The 16,117-nt window shown below is 60.6% G+C and overlaps 2 protein-coding genes across 4 annotated transcripts; both read right to left on the bottom strand.

Moving 5' to 3' along the window:
- Positions 1 to 511: 511 nt before the first annotated feature.
- ZFTRAF1 (zinc finger TRAF-type containing 1) lies at positions 512 to 13,163 on the bottom strand. Of its 3 annotated transcripts, none has more exons than XM_053208152.1 (4): positions 13,145 to 13,163; positions 3,846 to 4,084; positions 2,867 to 3,078; positions 512 to 1,270 (listed from the first exon to the last, which is right to left on the bottom strand). In XM_053208152.1, exons 2-4 carry the CDS (start codon positions 4,064 to 4,066, stop codon positions 879 to 881), a joined length of 825 nt encoding a protein of 274 aa, XP_053064127.1. In that variant the 5' UTR covers positions 4,067 to 4,084; positions 13,145 to 13,163; the 3' UTR covers positions 512 to 878. The 3 variants fall into 3 exon arrangements, with proteins under 3 accessions (XP_053064127.1, XP_053064125.1, XP_053064126.1); XM_053208150.1 differs by lacking the exon at positions 13,145 to 13,163 and adding an exon at positions 12,591 to 13,136; XM_053208151.1 differs by lacking the exon at positions 13,145 to 13,163 and adding an exon at positions 4,950 to 12,556.
- Positions 13,164 to 14,186: 1,023 nt separating this feature from the next.
- Positions 14,187 to 16,092, bottom strand: TMEM276 (transmembrane protein 276). The gene is made up of 3 exons (XM_053208153.1): positions 15,549 to 16,092; positions 15,202 to 15,340; positions 14,187 to 14,988 (listed from the first exon to the last, which is right to left on the bottom strand). Exons 2-3 carry the CDS (start codon positions 15,292 to 15,294, stop codon positions 14,503 to 14,505), a joined length of 579 nt encoding a protein of 192 aa, XP_053064128.1. The 5' UTR covers positions 15,295 to 15,340; positions 15,549 to 16,092; the 3' UTR covers positions 14,187 to 14,502.
- Positions 16,093 to 16,117: the final 25 nt, after the last annotated feature.

The following is a 16,117-nucleotide window of genomic DNA, read 5'->3' as shown; positions in this document are numbered from 1 at the left end:
GGGGATGGCCAGCCCACTGGAAACCTCCCAGCCAGGCTAGCTCACTGCCTGCGGCCCCCACAGCTTCCCTCACAGGCTGGGGAGGCTGCGCTCTCAAGGCTGAATACAGAAAATAGATTCTCTCTTGCTAAATTTACGTAACTTATAGAAGAGCCTGTGAAGAGTTTAATTTTGTTTTCCTGGAAAGAGACAGAATTTCACCCTGCATTCCGAAGCATCTGCTGAGCCCTGGCGGCCAAGTCCTATCTCTCTGGAGCAGCTGGTGTGTGCGTGCGTGCGTGCGTGTGTGTGTGGTTGCGCGCATGTGTGCGCTGGGGCTGCTGCAAGACCCGGGTCCTGCTTGCTCCCCTGCCCAGGCCTGTGACAGAGGGGGCAGTGTCTCCGAGTCTCTGGCGGGGGGCGTGCATGGAGGCGTAATAACAAGGACCTGCGGGCTCTGACCCCCAGGCCAAACCAAAGCTCCCCCGATGTCCAATTACAGCCACACCTTTCCCTCGAACAAAACAGAAAGTAGGAAACAAGGGTGCCTTTTTAATTGCAATCAAATATGCCGTCTGAAGTCAGCGTGCTCCCTGAGCCCGGCCCAGGGGCCGGGCACAGCCCAGAGCAGACGGTGCGCCTCACTGCGCCATGGGGGCCAGGGCATGGCCACGGGCTTAGCCCCATTGTGTCCCTGAGCCACCGTCTCCTCTGCAGGTGGCCCAGCCTCCGGTGCCTGGGACAGAGGAGGCGGGGCGGAGGGCGAGGTGAGAGCACTCACACCTTCGCACACGCATGCAGACCTTCCCAATGTTTGCATCTGTTCCTTCTCCTCTGCTAAAACGGTCAGACGGCACTGCGAGGCCGCTGCGGGGCAGGCGCGGGCAGCACGGCGCCGCCTACTTCTGTATCTGGAACAGGAAGAGCCGCAGGTTGATGTTCTTGGCGGCTAGCAGCTTGTTGCACTCCACAGAGTCGACGATGGGCAGTGGCACGTAGTCCGTCTCGTTGCTCTCGTTGGTGAAGACAAAGTGGTAGATGACGGGGCTGATCTTTACATCATCGTACGGGCCCTTGAGCAGCAGGAAGGAGCACTCCAGGGGCGCCGTGACCTTGCTCTTGAGGAGGAGCTGGAAGGAGAGTGTGCGCTTGCATGACAGGTTGGGGTTCCGCTCCGAGTCGTTCACGCGTGCCTTCAGGACCCACGTCTGGTTCAGCACCGTGAACCTTGGCGTCTCGTAGTACAGGCGCGTGATGAAGTCATCTGTGCGGTATGGCCGAAACTGGACCTCTGTGGAGACAGACAGGCCGGGAAGAGCCGGCAGTCAGTGTGGGTGGGGCCGGGTGGCGGTGCCTTCCGAAGGCCGAGGATGCAGGCTCAGCCAGGGAGGAAGGCGACTTACCAGGAGGACACAGCGTGCTCTACTTGTCACAAGGCAAATCAAACGCAATTATGGCAAATGGAGGCGCACACAAGCTTTGGGGGAAACAACTACAAACAGAAGTAACACGCATTAGCTGCAGGGAGTCCAGAGGCTGAAAGAAGTGAGCGGCCCGACCCCCGCTGGCCTCCCTCTTCGCCTCCCCCAGGGCCCAGCCCAGGCAGAGGGAGGCCCACCCAGGGGCGTGGGTAAGCAGACACACAGACAGGATGCGTTCTGAGAACAAGTGCACTTTATTGGTTCTGATACAGAGCTGCCAGAAAAGCCGGCGGGCGGTCGGGCAGGCAGGCAGGTGGCACGTGAGCCCGCACGGGGCGCAAGGCAGAGCGCTGGCGTGTGGCCCAGTGCTGGGCTCCTGTGCTGTCACACAGTTCTCTCAGCACAGCCCGGGGCCCACGGCCCGCGAGTCCCTCCATGGAGGTGGCCAGTCCTTCCTGTGTGGACGAGGATCCCTGCCCAGCCACCGCCACAATCATGATGCCTTGGCCTGCCCAGACCCACAAGGCCCGGCCCGGACTGTTTGTGCCATGGCGCCCACCAGGGCAGCTGAGGCTGCAACTAACCAGGGGCCATGACCTGCTGCTGCTGAGGCTGCTGGCCCTCAGCCTCCCGGGCCTGTGCAGGCCTACACCTAGCCAAGGCCTAGTCCAGGCAGCATGGTGTGACTGGTTGCCTGCGACCGCCCTTGATGCTCTGAGCCGGCTGCCTGGTGTGGGCTGAGTAGTAGAGGGTCGTAGTCTCCCTGAGTGGCCCCAGTGGCAGCAGGTGCTTCTCGCTGTTCTCTGTGTCTGGACCAGGCTTTGGCCTGGTTCCTGCTCCCCAGCATGTCCAAAGGCAGTGGCCGTGGCCAGGAGAGCCCATGAGATCCAGTGGGCCCGAGTGCGGTCCAGCCTGCCCGTCTCTGGGCGTCCACTCCCGGCTCTGCATTTTGAGCCGGGCACCCTCAGCTCATTCAGGAGCCCCGCCCCTGAGCATCTTCTCGATGGCCTCAGGAAGCCCTAGGCCACTGCAGTAATTGCCTGCAGGCAGGACCGGATGTGCTGAGTGCTCTTCTCGCCTTTGGCTCCACAGGACAGGCCTCTAGCTCCCAGGCCCTCCAAGACACACCCACCTTCTGCTTAGACCCTGACTGTCCCAAGGCTGTGCAGCCCCACGCAGTAGGATGCCACGTCATTAGGGTGGCAGGGCCGGGGAGGGGAGGACAGGTGAGAGGGCCTCTGAGAGCCATGCAGGTGCCCCCGGGGTCCTGCCCCGGCCCATCCCCTGCTCGGCCTCTGGCACATCTTCGCCCCCAAGGTGTCCTCCCATTCGCCAAAAGCTTGTCCAGAGCCTGGCCATCCAGCATGGCCTGTGCTCACTGCTCAGAGCCCACTGCTCCCCAGGCTCCCAGCGGCCGCACCCCCCCTCAGCCTGTGTGGCATGCAGTGGGCCGTGGGGCGCCTCACCTGTGTAACCGATCTTCTCAAAGCTGAGCAGGCTGAAGATGCTGTTGTAGAGCTGCATCTCCTTGCGGTGGCTCTGGTCCATCTCGTCTAGGATCTCCATCAGCTCGTTGCCCGTCTTGGTTGGGTGGGCGCACGCAGCCTCATGCACCGTCAGCTCGTGGAAGGGGCCATGCCACGGGCAGCCGATGCGCTTATATTTGCACTGGGTCACCCTAGGGAGGAGGCGAGCACCGTGGTCACGGCCTGCGCCCTGCGGGAGGTGGCTCTGCCCAGTGGTCCTCCAAAGGTGGGCCTCTGCCTAGCCCTGCTCATATACAGACTACCCCCCGAAGGCCATTTTCCCCATGTGCCAGCTCTCAGGAAGGGGTCAGAGTGTGTGTGAGAGAAAAGTAGCACATGAGAGCTGTGGCTACACAGGCCACCTACACCCTTTGCTGTGAGAACTCTCTCTCCTGCTTAATAACAGTGGCCACTGACCATGGTCTTGCACCCCATGCAGCTTCACGCCAAGCGAGGCTCGGTGGCCTGGCCCCACTGGCAGATGGCAGTGTCAACCAGCAGGGGCTGGGTGGGGGTGCCCGTGCAGCTTCACACCAAGTTCCTAGAACTTGTCATGCTCTCCTGGGCCCCAGGATGCCAAGGACAGATAGCCTCTAAGAGGCCACCATGCAGCCAGAGAACCCTGGAGAGCCAGGGTGCTGTCCAAACAGGCACTGGGTCCAGATCCAAGCCCCCTGCCCTCCGTGGGGCCCCACCCCCACCCCCAGCCCCTCGAGGGCCTGGGTCCTGTGTAGCTCCACCCTAGCCCATTCCTTCTAGGCTGTCACCGGGCCATGTGTGCAGAACCCAAGGCCAGGGCAACACAGCCAGAGCATCCCACATGCTGCGGCCTCGCCTGCACCAGGGTGGCCTCCAGACCCGTCCTGGGCCCCACACGCGTGGCTAAGCCTCTGGTGGGCAGGCCGGCCCAGGCGGTTACCTGTCCTGGCACTCCTCTTTCTGGTGCCTCTCCAGGAGGGAGCGGGGAAACTGGCGCAGGCAGAAGCCACACTCGGAGGGCAGCTCGCTCACGGCTTTCTCCACAGCCAGGTTGCGGCAGCAGAGGCTCTTACTGATCTCACAACGACAGTTAGGGCACGTGGCCTGCTCCTCCTTCAGCCGGGCATCTGCTAGTAGGTGGATAAAACAGCCAGCGCACATCAAGTGACCGTTAGTACACTGCGAAGAAGGAAAGGGAGATGAGCTCACAGACTTGCAGGACGTGCACACACGCACGCACCAGCATGCCCTGCCAGCTCCAGCTGCAGAAGGGACTGCTGGCGAGGAGAGGCACAGGCACGCTGTTGTTTAGCAAACAGAGCCACTGCTCAGGTAGGACAGGCCTTTTTCCTGGAACACTGCAAAGACACGGCCGATGGAGCTCCTGTGGAGAGGTGGGTGACTCAAAAGTGGCCCCTGGTGGCTTACAGAGGTAACAGATCTCCACCGAGGCAGGCCCACTAGTGGTGATTGGTTTGGCCATACTGGGGCTTGAAGCCTGGCCTCTTCCCATCCCAGGAGCTAGGGACTGCCTCGAGAGTCCCCTAGAGGCCCTGATTTCGGGATGCCTACAGGAACACAGGCTCTTGTCTGGGCATGGCTGTGGCACTTGGCCAGCAGCTGTCAAGTGGGGCAGTAGACACTGCTCCCCTGTGCTGGCGGCTGGGGGCCTGGCCCCTCCACTCCAGCCCTCCTTGGCCAGCACTGCTAAGAGTGTAGTTGCCACCCACGCAGTAAGGCTGGCTACTGGCAAGGGCCTTCCTAAAAACTGCACAGAGCTGTGGCAGGTGAGGAGGCCCAGTTGGCCTGGGACAAGGATGTGTGGGCACAGTGCATGCCTGGAGGGGAGAATGGGAGCTACAGGCAGGACATATCGCTGAACTAGGTCGGTAGGAGCCGGGCCCCCTCGTTTTGTGAACCCGCAGATCTGAGGCCCAGACACTGTCTGCCAGCAACCTGCGCCTTGCTGGGAGTCCTTGCGCATGTGGGCAGTGGGCTGCCTGCTCAAGTCCTGTGTTGGGTCTCTGACTGATTCCACACATACCTCCTGAGTGCTCACTTGGTGCCGTCGAGAGAGATACACAGGCTGTGGGGTTGGCCCTCCAGGGGCTCCTAGTAAGAAGGGCAGGAGAGGCCCACAGAGAAACCAAGAGACACAAGAGCAAAGACTTGAGCTGAGTGTCCCCTGAGGGCAGACACACCTTCCCTAGACCTGATCCTGACTAGTAAAAACCTGCAGTGACAGATGGGGAGGAGCAGAGGTCAGGGAACATTGAGGGGACACATGGGGGTTCTGCCAAGGGTGGCTGGATTTCCACTTGGAGACTCTCCCACAGCCAGCTGGGGGTAAAGGGGCAGACAGCGCCATCAGAGGTCTCGCCAGCAGCTAGCCTGGGCTCATCAGCTGTGGCAAACCTCCAGAAAGCCACTGGGCCACAAGCTTCCCTTGAGGTCCAGGACCTTTCTGGGAGGGGGGTGCAGTGCAGTAAAGGCCTGGCCACATCCACACACACGGGGTCCTCAGTAAACACCCGCTGCCATCCCACCACTTCAGGGGTCTGTGCACCCAGAGCTGGGGAGCTAGGGTAGGCTGTGAGCTCTTGGCACCCATATGCCAGGCCTGGGGTCTAGTGAGTGGTGGGACTTACGTGCTGAGGACCGGTGGGGGTAGGCTGGTTGGGGACAAAGGCCTCACACATTGAATCCGTGTCCACACAAACACCCCACAGATTATGTGCACTAAAATCTCAATTTCTAAGGTCAAAAATTAAAATGTGCAAGATGTGGAGGAGGCGCTGGCTGGGCTCAGGTTTGGAGGAAAAGGGTCTGACGGGGGTGGGCCTGTGCCAGCACTGGACACACAGGCTAGGTGCAGAGTGCTGCTGGCCCAGCCAAGGGACAAGCCAATACCCACATTCAGCCAGCACCTTGCCAGTTACCCAAGGGATCCGAGAAGTAGTTGGGAAGGGCTGAGGCCTGCTCACAGGAGGAGCAGGCTGGAAAGGCAGTCTACCCTGTCTACTCCCAGAGGTCAGTGGAGAAGCCAGAGATGCGGTGACTGGAGAGGAGGGGGACACAGATGCCATAGGCCCCTGCCACCCTGTAGGAGGCACAGAGACCAAGGGCCTGGGGCATACCTTTAATCACAGCCCCCACCGCGGGCCTGAGCCCGACAGAGGCCTGGGTTCGCCAAACCCGAGCCCCAGAGAGAAGACTGCTGGGGTGTGCAGAAGGCACAGGGAAGCTGAACACGCGATCTAACTACTAACTCACAGGAGGGGGAGACTTCAGGCCGCCCCCTGGAAGGGAGGCCAAACCACAGAGAACCACATTCAGTGAAGCCACGACCAGTGCCTGGCACCCTCAATGAGGAAGCCTGGCCAGATGCACACTATGAGACCCTGCCCCTCCCCCCCCCCCCCCCCCCCCAGGGCCCCACACCACTCCATATGCACTCTAGTTCTCGATGCTTCCTGGTGAGAGGTTGCCCGGGCAGGGCTCAGCTCTGCAGTCACCACTGGCCTGAGCAGAACAGCGACAACACCCACCTGGCATCTCTTCTATTTCAGGGTGGCCCAGCTGGGGGGGGGGGGGGTGTGGACCTGAGGGTGAGAGGCTTGGATGGCATCCTAAGACCTGAGGAACACCAAGGTTACCACGTGTGTGACTGCTCACCTCCCGGCACTGCCCTGAAACCCCGCTATTCTGAGGCAGAGAGAGGTGGCCTGCATACCCCTCCCAATAGGCCCCTCCTTAGAGCTCAGGGGCTGCAGGAACATCCAAGCTCTCACGCCAGCTCCCACCCCTTTCCTCCTGCAGCCTCTAGACCCAACACGGGTTTAGGTGATAGGATTCCACAAAGAAGCACTGAAACTTGCCCTCCTTGGGGGAGAGGTAGGGCCCCTGCCCCGTAGATCCCAACAGCTCAGTTGAGAGCTGGAAGACAGTGAGCCAGCAAGATGCTGCAGCCTGGCCAAGAGACAAGCTGATACCCACACACAGCCAGCGCCTCACCAGGTACCCACGGGATGCTCCTGGGTGGAAACAAGGTGGCTGGCCTGGGTCCAGCTGACACCCAGCCCAGGAGATCTGTCCACAGCAGGGCAGTCACCAGGCTCCAGAGCCCTCCCTGCTATCCAGGCCCTCACTGTCCTCCCGAGCAAGACCCTGACTCCACATGCAGGCCTGGCCACATGCTAATGTAGACCCAGCCTCCTCAGTGGCTAGGCTGGACTGTACCTACCCTGATTTGCCCAGCCAGAAGCTGAGTCCCAAAGGGCTTTGCACAGTATCAGCTGCCCGCCAAGCCTTTGATGGACAGCCCCAGCCAGAACAGGCCAGAATGTCCCACTCCACATGCTAGAGCCAAGCTCCCAAGAGCCTGGGTACCCCAAGAAGCAGCTCCTGCAGCGCCCACCCGGGCTGCCGGTAAGATCCTGATGGGAGGAGGGGCAGGAAGAAGGGCCTCCCAACTCAGAACATTACAGAGCCTCCCAGGACAGATGGTGGCTTAGACTCTAGCCTATAGCTCACCAGCAGCATAACCCTGGTTTGTTGCTTCCCTCTCTGGGCCTCACTCTACTTAGGCACAAAGAATGACAAAGACCGACTCACTTCATCATGTGGGGTGAGACAACACGTACCACAGCATGGCTTGGCCCCCAACACATGACAGGCACAGAATAAACACTCACCAAGGCCATCACAGAGCAGAGCCTGGCCGGCCAGTCACGTGGCCCCCACCTGCAGAGCCTCAGAAGGGACTCCTGGCACAGGTGTGCAATTTCAGCAAAAGCCCCTCCCTCACCCCTGAAGTCCCTAGCCCCATCCAAGCCACAGCAATCCCCTCCAAAGCGCTCCGCAAATGGCCCAGGAATGGGCATTTGTACCTGTCCCTGCAGGACGTCACCCAGCAGTCCCTCCCTCTCTACCTGGGCACAGGCAGCTTACAGGCACCCAGGTCAGCTTCCCCCTGGGCTAAGGAGCTGAATGTACCTTCCAGACTCATGAGTGGGGAGCCCTGACCTCAGGCCTTGAGCTATGAGAGGGTCTTAGAAAACACCCAGCCACCCCACCCTGTCTTCTGGAAACCAAGCCTTGGTCAGTCGGCCTTTCAGGCCCTCTTTCAAGCCTGGCATACATCATCCCCTCAAATCCTAGGCCCGTGAGAGCAGCTCACCATCAAAAGCATAGCTGAGGGCACTAACCGCAAAACTGCTCCTTAGCCCAGCTGCAGGCCCCCCTTCACCACGCCCATCAGGGCTGCAGGGCACTCCACACCCCCCACGTTTGGCCTGAGGTCTCCTCAATCTCTTAACTCAGGTGGCCTAAGAGGGACCTCACTGTGTCCAAGGAACAAAGGTGTTTTAGGTAAAGCCAGGACTCTAGCTCTCCGCCACATTTCTGGTTTTAAGCCCCGGACCCTGGGCTCCTGTCATCATGCTAACCCCCGAGTCAGGACTGAGGCTCTTGCTCAGAATGTGGATACGCCCTGGATCAAAAGGCAACTCAAGTGACAAACCACCACCATGAAAAAATAAAACTTCTCATGTGGCCAGAGTCCAGAAACTTTGCCCTTTCTATGCTCTTGTTTCAGATACCTAGGCAGATACACTTCTGTAGCTCTTTTCTGCTACTTTTCTCACCTCAAGGTGAGAGCCAGGAGCTAGAGAAGAGAATCCCAGGCCAGGTGGGCAGGCAGCCCCGCAGGGGATTCCTTAAACATCATTTAGAATAGAGCCTGCAGCATCAGGCATGCTGACAGTGACGGGATGCCCCCCAAAGCCTGTGAGCACACTGGCTGGAGCCTGGACAGAGGTGGACCCACCCCCGTTTCCTAGGTTTTTTTTTTTACCAACGTGACTGCCAATCAAGTATCCGGTCCCCTTGCGCCAGGGCATGAGGCAGGTCCTGGTGGAGACCGGAGGCCTGGGGGCAAGAGGCACAGCAAGACATCCCCTGTGCTCCCACAGGGCAGAAACTGGCAAGTGCCCCATGAAGCGAGGACAAGCATCCTGTAGCAGGGAGAGACAATGGCTACAGAACAGGGTCACTGCCTCTGTAGGGCCCCAGAAGAGAAGTAGGAGTGGGGACGGGGCACGCAGGCGGAAGGGGCACAGGAGCAAAAGGCTGGAGGGGTGAGGTGTGTTGCTGGCAGGCCAAGGTCTGAGGCCAGGAGTGGTGGGCCAGAAAGCCAGTTGGGGCCACATCATGTGAAAGACCCCCCTGCCTACTCCTTCACCCTGATGGAGGTCACGGGGAACTTTTTCCGGCAGAGAGCCCAGCGAGGGGTTGGGAGAGCTTGTGGCCTCTCCCTCCAGATGCTGGACCACAGCTGAGGGCCTCGGTGATGTCTGCAGGGTCATACCAGGTGTGTCACACAGAGGACACACTGGGCCTTGTGTGTAGGGTTGGGGGACAGCCTGGGAAGGAGATCAGGATAAGGTTGCATCTTCAATGCTCCAGTCACCAGAAAGGCTGCCTTTGTTTCCCCCAGAGGAGGCGCTCCCATACGCCGAGGGAGCCGGGTCACATCGCCCTGGCACCACAGTTCTGTATCTACAGCAGGTGCCTGTTGCTCACTCCTGCATGAGTGTCCCTGTTGCAACTCCAGTCCTCCTGCCCCCACCTGGGTGCTGCCGACTCTGGAGATGTCAGGCCAGTCACCAAGGACACACCCAACACCCACACAAAGAACATCAAAGCCAGCATCTGCTGAACCTACTCTGTCCTTGATCTGACCTGACCTACCTTAAAGTAGGCCATGGTGAAAACCATTTGCATGACTGCCTTGCTCTTATACGAAAGCAGGTTTCCCAGCCCAGGTGTGTGGTTTGATGTGCTAGATGTGTGGGAGAGCCAGCTGTGTGAAGCCAGGGGCTCAGGCTCCACAACAGCCGGAGAAGTCTGCTCCAGGTGAGCTCTTGCCACCACCAAGGCTCCCCTGGTGGCATGGATGTGGGGGCTGGTGGCCACAGCACTCTCAAGTTGCCACGCACTCAGCCAACTCCAGAGGCCCATGGAATTGTCCCCTGCAGACCCAGCCAGGCACAGTGCACTGGGCTCACCATGGCCACTGGTAATTCTCCTCACCCCAGAGCTGGGCACCATCTGAGACAGTCCCCAGACGCACAGCGTGGCTGGTGCCTGCTCCAAGCTGTGTGTCCTGTTGGAGTCAGGAGAAACGTTGCTGGTAGGAACAGAGAATGGAACACGTCACATGCCTGAGACCAGCCCACCAAAAAAGGACAGTCAACACGGCACACCAAAGAAGACCCCCAGAAATGGAGGGGCTGAGGCCAGGCCAAGAGATAATGGTCAGCAGTGGGACCCAACCAGGGACATGAAGAAGGTTAGGAGACAGCATGTATAGGGCCTACGCCATTTATGACCAGATCCTCCTGGGAGCAAACCCAGCTCATATGCATCCAGGCTCGTCCCCACCCCTACCCTCAATGTCCCCATCCAGGTCACATGCAGTGGGGAGCCACCAAGAAGCCTTCCCGCCTTCTTCCAGCTCATCCCTCAGGCCCCTCGTGGGCACTGCTATACATCCATGCCAGGCATGCCCCCACCCACGGCATGGCTTCCAGCAACCAAAGCACGTTCCGATCTGTGGCAGGACTCTAGTCAACCCTTCTAGAGCCAAGGGCTCTACCACTGATCACATGTTCTAGAGCTTTCTCTAGGCATCCAGAGATGAGAGAGAAACAACTCCCTATCAAGGCCCAGCTGTCACTTTGGAAGAATGGAGGTAGGGCAGGGGCCGGTGCTAAAGCCTACAGTTCAGCGTCATGGTCTCTCCTTGCTCAGCAGGCCTGTTTCCAGGGAAGCTGCTGAGCAGAGCCCACTAGGTCATGGGAAGGCCACAGGTCAGGGCTATCTCAGCTCCTCTACTCTCTCCATCACAGCTGTTTAGCTGCCTGCCTCCAGTCTGCCCAGGACGGAGCTCAGCTCCCAGCACACTGCAGGCCGGTTTGAACCAGCCAGGCTCAGAGGCCCCATCACCGGGAGCTCTGGCCAGAGGCACAGCTTTGGCTCTCTGTGCTGAGTGGGACCAGGAAGCAGCACCATGTGGCCTGTCATTGTGCCAGGGCCAGGTCTAGCCCACTCACAGGACGGGGGGAGAACCCCAAATTCCCCTGGGACCCTCCCCCACAACCCATCATTGGCTTGGCTTTTTTGGGCTCTCATTTAAGACCCAAGGAAGGAAGACTTCTTCCACCTGAGAGGATCAAAAGGTCACCGGCAAGGAGAAAATGGGCTGGAGAGGGGACAATTCCTGAAGGGTCCCTCCAAGGCTGAGGGTCCATGGCAAGTGCTCCTCCAATTGGGTCAGAAGGCCTGTGGTATTCCTGAGCTAGGGCCTCTGGCCAGGAGGTTAGGCAGAGAGCCAGTGCCCTCATCCCAAAGAACTCAACCCACTTCCCTGCCAATGCCTTCTCTTTCCTCTGTCACCTGGGTACACCAGGGTCCTCCTAAGCTACGTCATGCCAAAGCAGGAAAGGATTTGGAGATCTAGAGGCGGGGGAAATGGCAACCCAGGTTAGCCCGGTACTGCTTACTACTAAAACGGCCCTCTCGCCCATGGCCCCCTGTTTGAGTAACAGAACCAAGCCCCATCAGCCATCACTAGTCCTATAAGTGCAAAGAAAGGCGACCGAGAACCTGTTCCATTCCTCAAAAGGATTCTGGGAGGAAACCTATAAGAGGGGTGGGGGTGGGGAGAGAGACAGGTGGACAAAGAAGAGAGCACACTGTAAACTAATTCTAGGGCCAAGGTGTGGCCCCTGCTGCTCTGTGACGCCCATGTAAGATCCACCTGGGCCAAGTCCCCTCTCTGATGGCTGTGGCTGGTTAAGGACGGAGTCAAGCCAACATTCTGGATTCTCAGATGGTAAAAGGAGGGTGGACACACCTCCTGGAGTGCTGGTAGCCTGAGAAGCCAGGCCTGGTGTGGGTAAAGTAGGAAGGGGTGGGAATCTAACTTAAGACATAGCATATACAGAAAGCATAAGGTCAGCCTGGAAAGAGAGGAGGGACCCAGACTGTGGGGTTTGATGCAGGTAGTTCACCCAGAGGAAGAAATGAGGAGAAGGGAAAAGAGGTGATCCACTCCTTTCAATTCTCTTCCAAAATGAAAGGCAAAGAGAGTTCTTTCAATAAAGAGGTAGAAGGTACCTGACAAGAGCTTGAAGGCAGGTTTCGGGGGTGTGGCTACTAAAAGAATAGAGAAAGAGCTGTTGAGTGAAGAGGAAAGACCAGGGTCTCCCCAAGCCCAGGGAGCTCAAGAATGAGGGGAGCAGGCTGGGGGGGGGGGGGAGGGGGCGGAGGGAGGAGAGCGAAGGGGCGCGGAATGTGGGTATCTGTCACCAGCTTTCCCTGGGGGCAGCTTGAGAGGGTGAGCTGGGGAGTGCTGAGGTGGGGGCAGTGGGGAAACCCGGAAAGTAAAGAAGCGAAAGATTCCGATCTGGGAACAAGAGAAGTCAGTACAAGAAGCTGGTTAGCAGTAGGAAATAAAGTGCTAACAGAAGGAGAATGTAAAGCTTCCGAAGAGCCTCCGGTATCCCGACTGCTGGGCCCCGGAGCTCAGACCTGCCTTCCGAGGATACGCGGTGCCCAGGGAGGGGGGCGGCCGCGGCGGGGCTGCAGCCGGGCTGGGTCGGGGTCGGGCCGGCGGCCCTACCTGGTACACGGAGGCCTTAGGCAGGTCCAGGCAGACGGTGCAGCACAGCACCGAGTAGAGACGCTCCTCCAGCTTCCCGCTGCCCGCCGCCGCCGCCGCCGCCGCCGCCTCGGCTGCCTCGGCCGCCCGCAGCCGCTTCTTGGGCGGCGCGTCGGGGTCGCCGGCCGCCTCCTGCAGCTGCCGGGCGCCTGCCAGGCCCGCCTCGTCCGGGAGCCCGGGCCCCGCCGCCTCGCCCAGAGCCGCTGCCGCCGCCGGCCCCGCGGCCGCCCCTGGCCCGGCCCCGACCCCGACCCCAGCCCCGACCCCGGCCCCAGCTGGCACGGCGCCGGCAGGCCCCGCGGCCGGCCCGCCCCCGCCGGCCTCCTCCGCGCCGGACATCGCGGCCGGTCGGCCCGGCGGGCGGGTGCCGGCGCGCACCCGCGGCTGGAGGTTAGGGGCGCCGCGCGCTCCCGCCGCCCTCTCGCTGCCGCCGCGACCCCGCAACCCCGCTCCCTGCGCCGCCGCCTCAGTGGGTCTGGCCCGCGCGTCGCCCCGAAGCCGCCGCGGCCACCGACCCCGGCGCGGCCGCCATCTTTGTTTTCGCTGCTCGTTCCCCCTGCCGCCGCCACCGCCCCCTCGGTCTCCCTGTCACGTGAGCCGTGCGGGGCCAATGGGAGAGCCGCCCAGGGCTAGATGGCACGTCAGCCAGACCCAATGGGCGCGCAGGGACGCCCGAGGGCCCGCCCCTGCAGAAAGTAGGCAGGAAGAGGGCGGGGCCCAGGGCGACCTGCGGAGGGGCGCGCGCTCGGGGCAGGGAAATCCTAGGGTTGGGGGCGTGCGCGCCGCTTCCGGTCCGTCTAGGGTGCGGCCCACTAGCCGAGGCCACCCGGTTGGTGGGCATCCCTGGACCGCCACGTTGGGATGTGCTTGCGCTTTTGTCCCCCAACACTCATGCTTGCGTGCAAGAATCTCTGGCCTGGCTCGCTGGAGTGAAAAACCCCGTCGGCCACTCAGGTCCTTCTTGTGTGGGACCAGGTGTGCTTCCACGGGAAGCACGCATAGAATAGACGCAAGCATAGAATATCTCGAGAAAGGACTTTGGACCCCGAATCTAACCCACTGTTCTGCCCAAACCCATTTCCTAACCCTGGGGTTAGGAGCTGAGGAGGGGTCCATTGAGAAAAGTGAGGGTCTTGGGAAATCAGGACCTGCCTTACACAGGCGAGCGGGAAGATGAGTACATGTCAAGTCAGCTGAGTGGGATTGTGCAGTTCTGAGGACAGCTGTAATACAGCTGTAATACAGCCCTTCCCTGCCCCCACCCCAACAGGCAGCCCGTGAAGGTCACTGTCCCAGAGTGCCACCTGCCAGGTTGTACCAAGGATATTCAGAACTCTACTATGTCCCAAGAGAGCAAGGGCCCAGAAGTAGGTCTTCTCAATCTAGGGGCCCTCCTGACAAAGGTGACAGCAGGAGGTCAGGCTGGGTGATGCCCCAGGGCTAGTTCCAGGGCAGCCCCTTTCTTTGCACAGGGAAACCAGTTGCTGCCCTGGAGCTTTAGAAAACTCACTGGAGGACCCCTCCCTCGATCCCTTTCAAGAATGGGCAGATTCCATATTCCTGCTGAATCCCTAAGGTTTATTGGAGACCAAGCCTCTCTCTGAATCCAAAACCATGGCCTGCCCGACATCAGGCCCCAAAACGTGCCTGGGGCCCCATCTCCTTAATTCTTGTCTAGGTGAGTCCCCAAACTCAGCCAGAGGAGGGACAGTGCCCAGACTCTGTCTCCTGGCCAAGGCATCCATCACCGTGCAGCAAGCTCTCTTTGGGAGGCAAGAGAGTCCATCCTTAGGGGAGGAGGCCCATAGGAGCAGGCCTGTGGGAGGGGAAGGTGGTAGCCAGGGCAGAAGCCCCACCTTGCTGTCTGCAAACATCACTCCCACTGCAGGCGCTGTGTGTGCAGGGCTCGGTGGTACGCCCAACTGCCTGCAGCCAGGGCACAGCGACAGACATCCTCCTTTGGAAGCAGCAGAACTTTGTCCTCCTCCAGCCGGCTCAGGAGGCCTGCAGCCCCCAACATCGCGCCCCCCCACATTCCATAAGTGTTGGTCGTGAAAACAGCCACAATGAGGATCGTCACTGCAACCACCAGCACCACTGCCTGACCAGCTACAGAACGGCCCTCAGCACCAAGGTGGTCACCAGCCACTGCCAGCACCATTCCTCCTCCCAGGAGTAGGTTGGCAGAGGAGCGGTCCCCATTCACCCAGTGGAAATCGAAGGCCAGAAGGGGCAGGCCGATGACAGTGGCCACCCAGGCTCCAGCAAGACAGTCTTCATCTGTGCCCAGCCCTGGGGCTAGCAAGGTGGCAGAGGCCAAGGCCTGGAGCAGGAAGCCAGCAGCGGCCCCTCGACTTGCCTGTCAGCACAAGGATAGGAGGAGATTGGGGGGGGGGGGGGGCGGGTAGCCAGGACTTCCCTTTAAGGAGGGAAGAGTGTGGAAGTCTCATGCAACCCTGGCCCCCACAGTCAACCTCCCACCACCCTTTCCCTGATCCAGGGAACTGGACCTGATCCAGGTCATTGCAATCTGGGAGTGGGATACACCCCTGCCTGGCCCCAGTGTACTCACCTGGGCAGTGCTCACCGCTGCGTGCAGAGACACCACTCCCAGCGCTAGGTGGGACAGGGTCGTGCTCCACTCACTCCACGGCTTGGGGGCCATGCCACCTCGGGTGGTAGTAAATGTGAAACAAGAAGGGGATCTTCAACTTTGGATTGGAAGAAAACGCAGAAGCCGGCGACCAGGAGCCCTAAGCGAGACTCTCCAGGACTACCAGTTTCCAGAGCCCCATTTCTAAATATTGGGAAAGGCTCATCCGAAACTTTCCAGAGCCCTGGGGCCACTGGACACAATTGTGGGGAGGAAGAACCTAATTTGGCCGGGAAAAGAAGGGAAAAAGCGGCGCAGGGCCTGACCTGGTTAGACGTGAGTTCTGGGGCCCTGGAATCCAAGTCGGGGTGCCAGACCTTGGGGAGAGTTGCGCGCAGGCCCACTCGGCCTGGTCTCTGCGCTCTGGGAAGCGCCGTTTTCAGAACCTGGCCTGGAAGGAGCTAGGGCGCAGGCCGTCAGCGCTGGCTGAGCTGCGAGGCCCCACCCCAGGGGCGAGCTGTAGATTGGCGTCGCCCGCCACCCTGCCACCCTGCCACCCGCCGGCTGCCGCCGGGCCTCCGGCTTCCTCCCGGCGCTGTCCGGGCGCGAACCAACGAGAGGAGCGGAGGCTAGAGCGGCGGGTGGGGGGGGCGGGGCCTGGACGAAGAGGACGTTCTAGGACAGCAAGAAGAGGTTGTCAGGGCGGAGAGGCGACTAGGAGGAGGCCGCTCTGTACCACGGCCCGGGTGCGATAGCCAAGTGGTTTGGAGGGACTCTGTGGTGAGGGGAGGAGCTGTGAAGGGATGGGCCCGAGAAAGGGGAGGGTCGTGGGCGGAGCCTTGAGGGGAGGGGATTGGCTGTGAGCGGTATGGGCGGAGCTGGGAGGGGAGGGATG

The sequence above is a fragment of the Acinonyx jubatus genome, chromosome F2, assembly GCF_027475565.1.
Source record: "Acinonyx jubatus isolate Ajub_Pintada_27869175 chromosome F2, VMU_Ajub_asm_v1.0, whole genome shotgun sequence".
NCBI lineage: Eukaryota > Metazoa > Chordata > Mammalia > Carnivora > Felidae > Acinonyx > Acinonyx jubatus.
The sequence above is the reverse complement of the archived record's forward strand: the minus strand, read 5'-3'. Positions and strand labels throughout refer to the sequence as shown.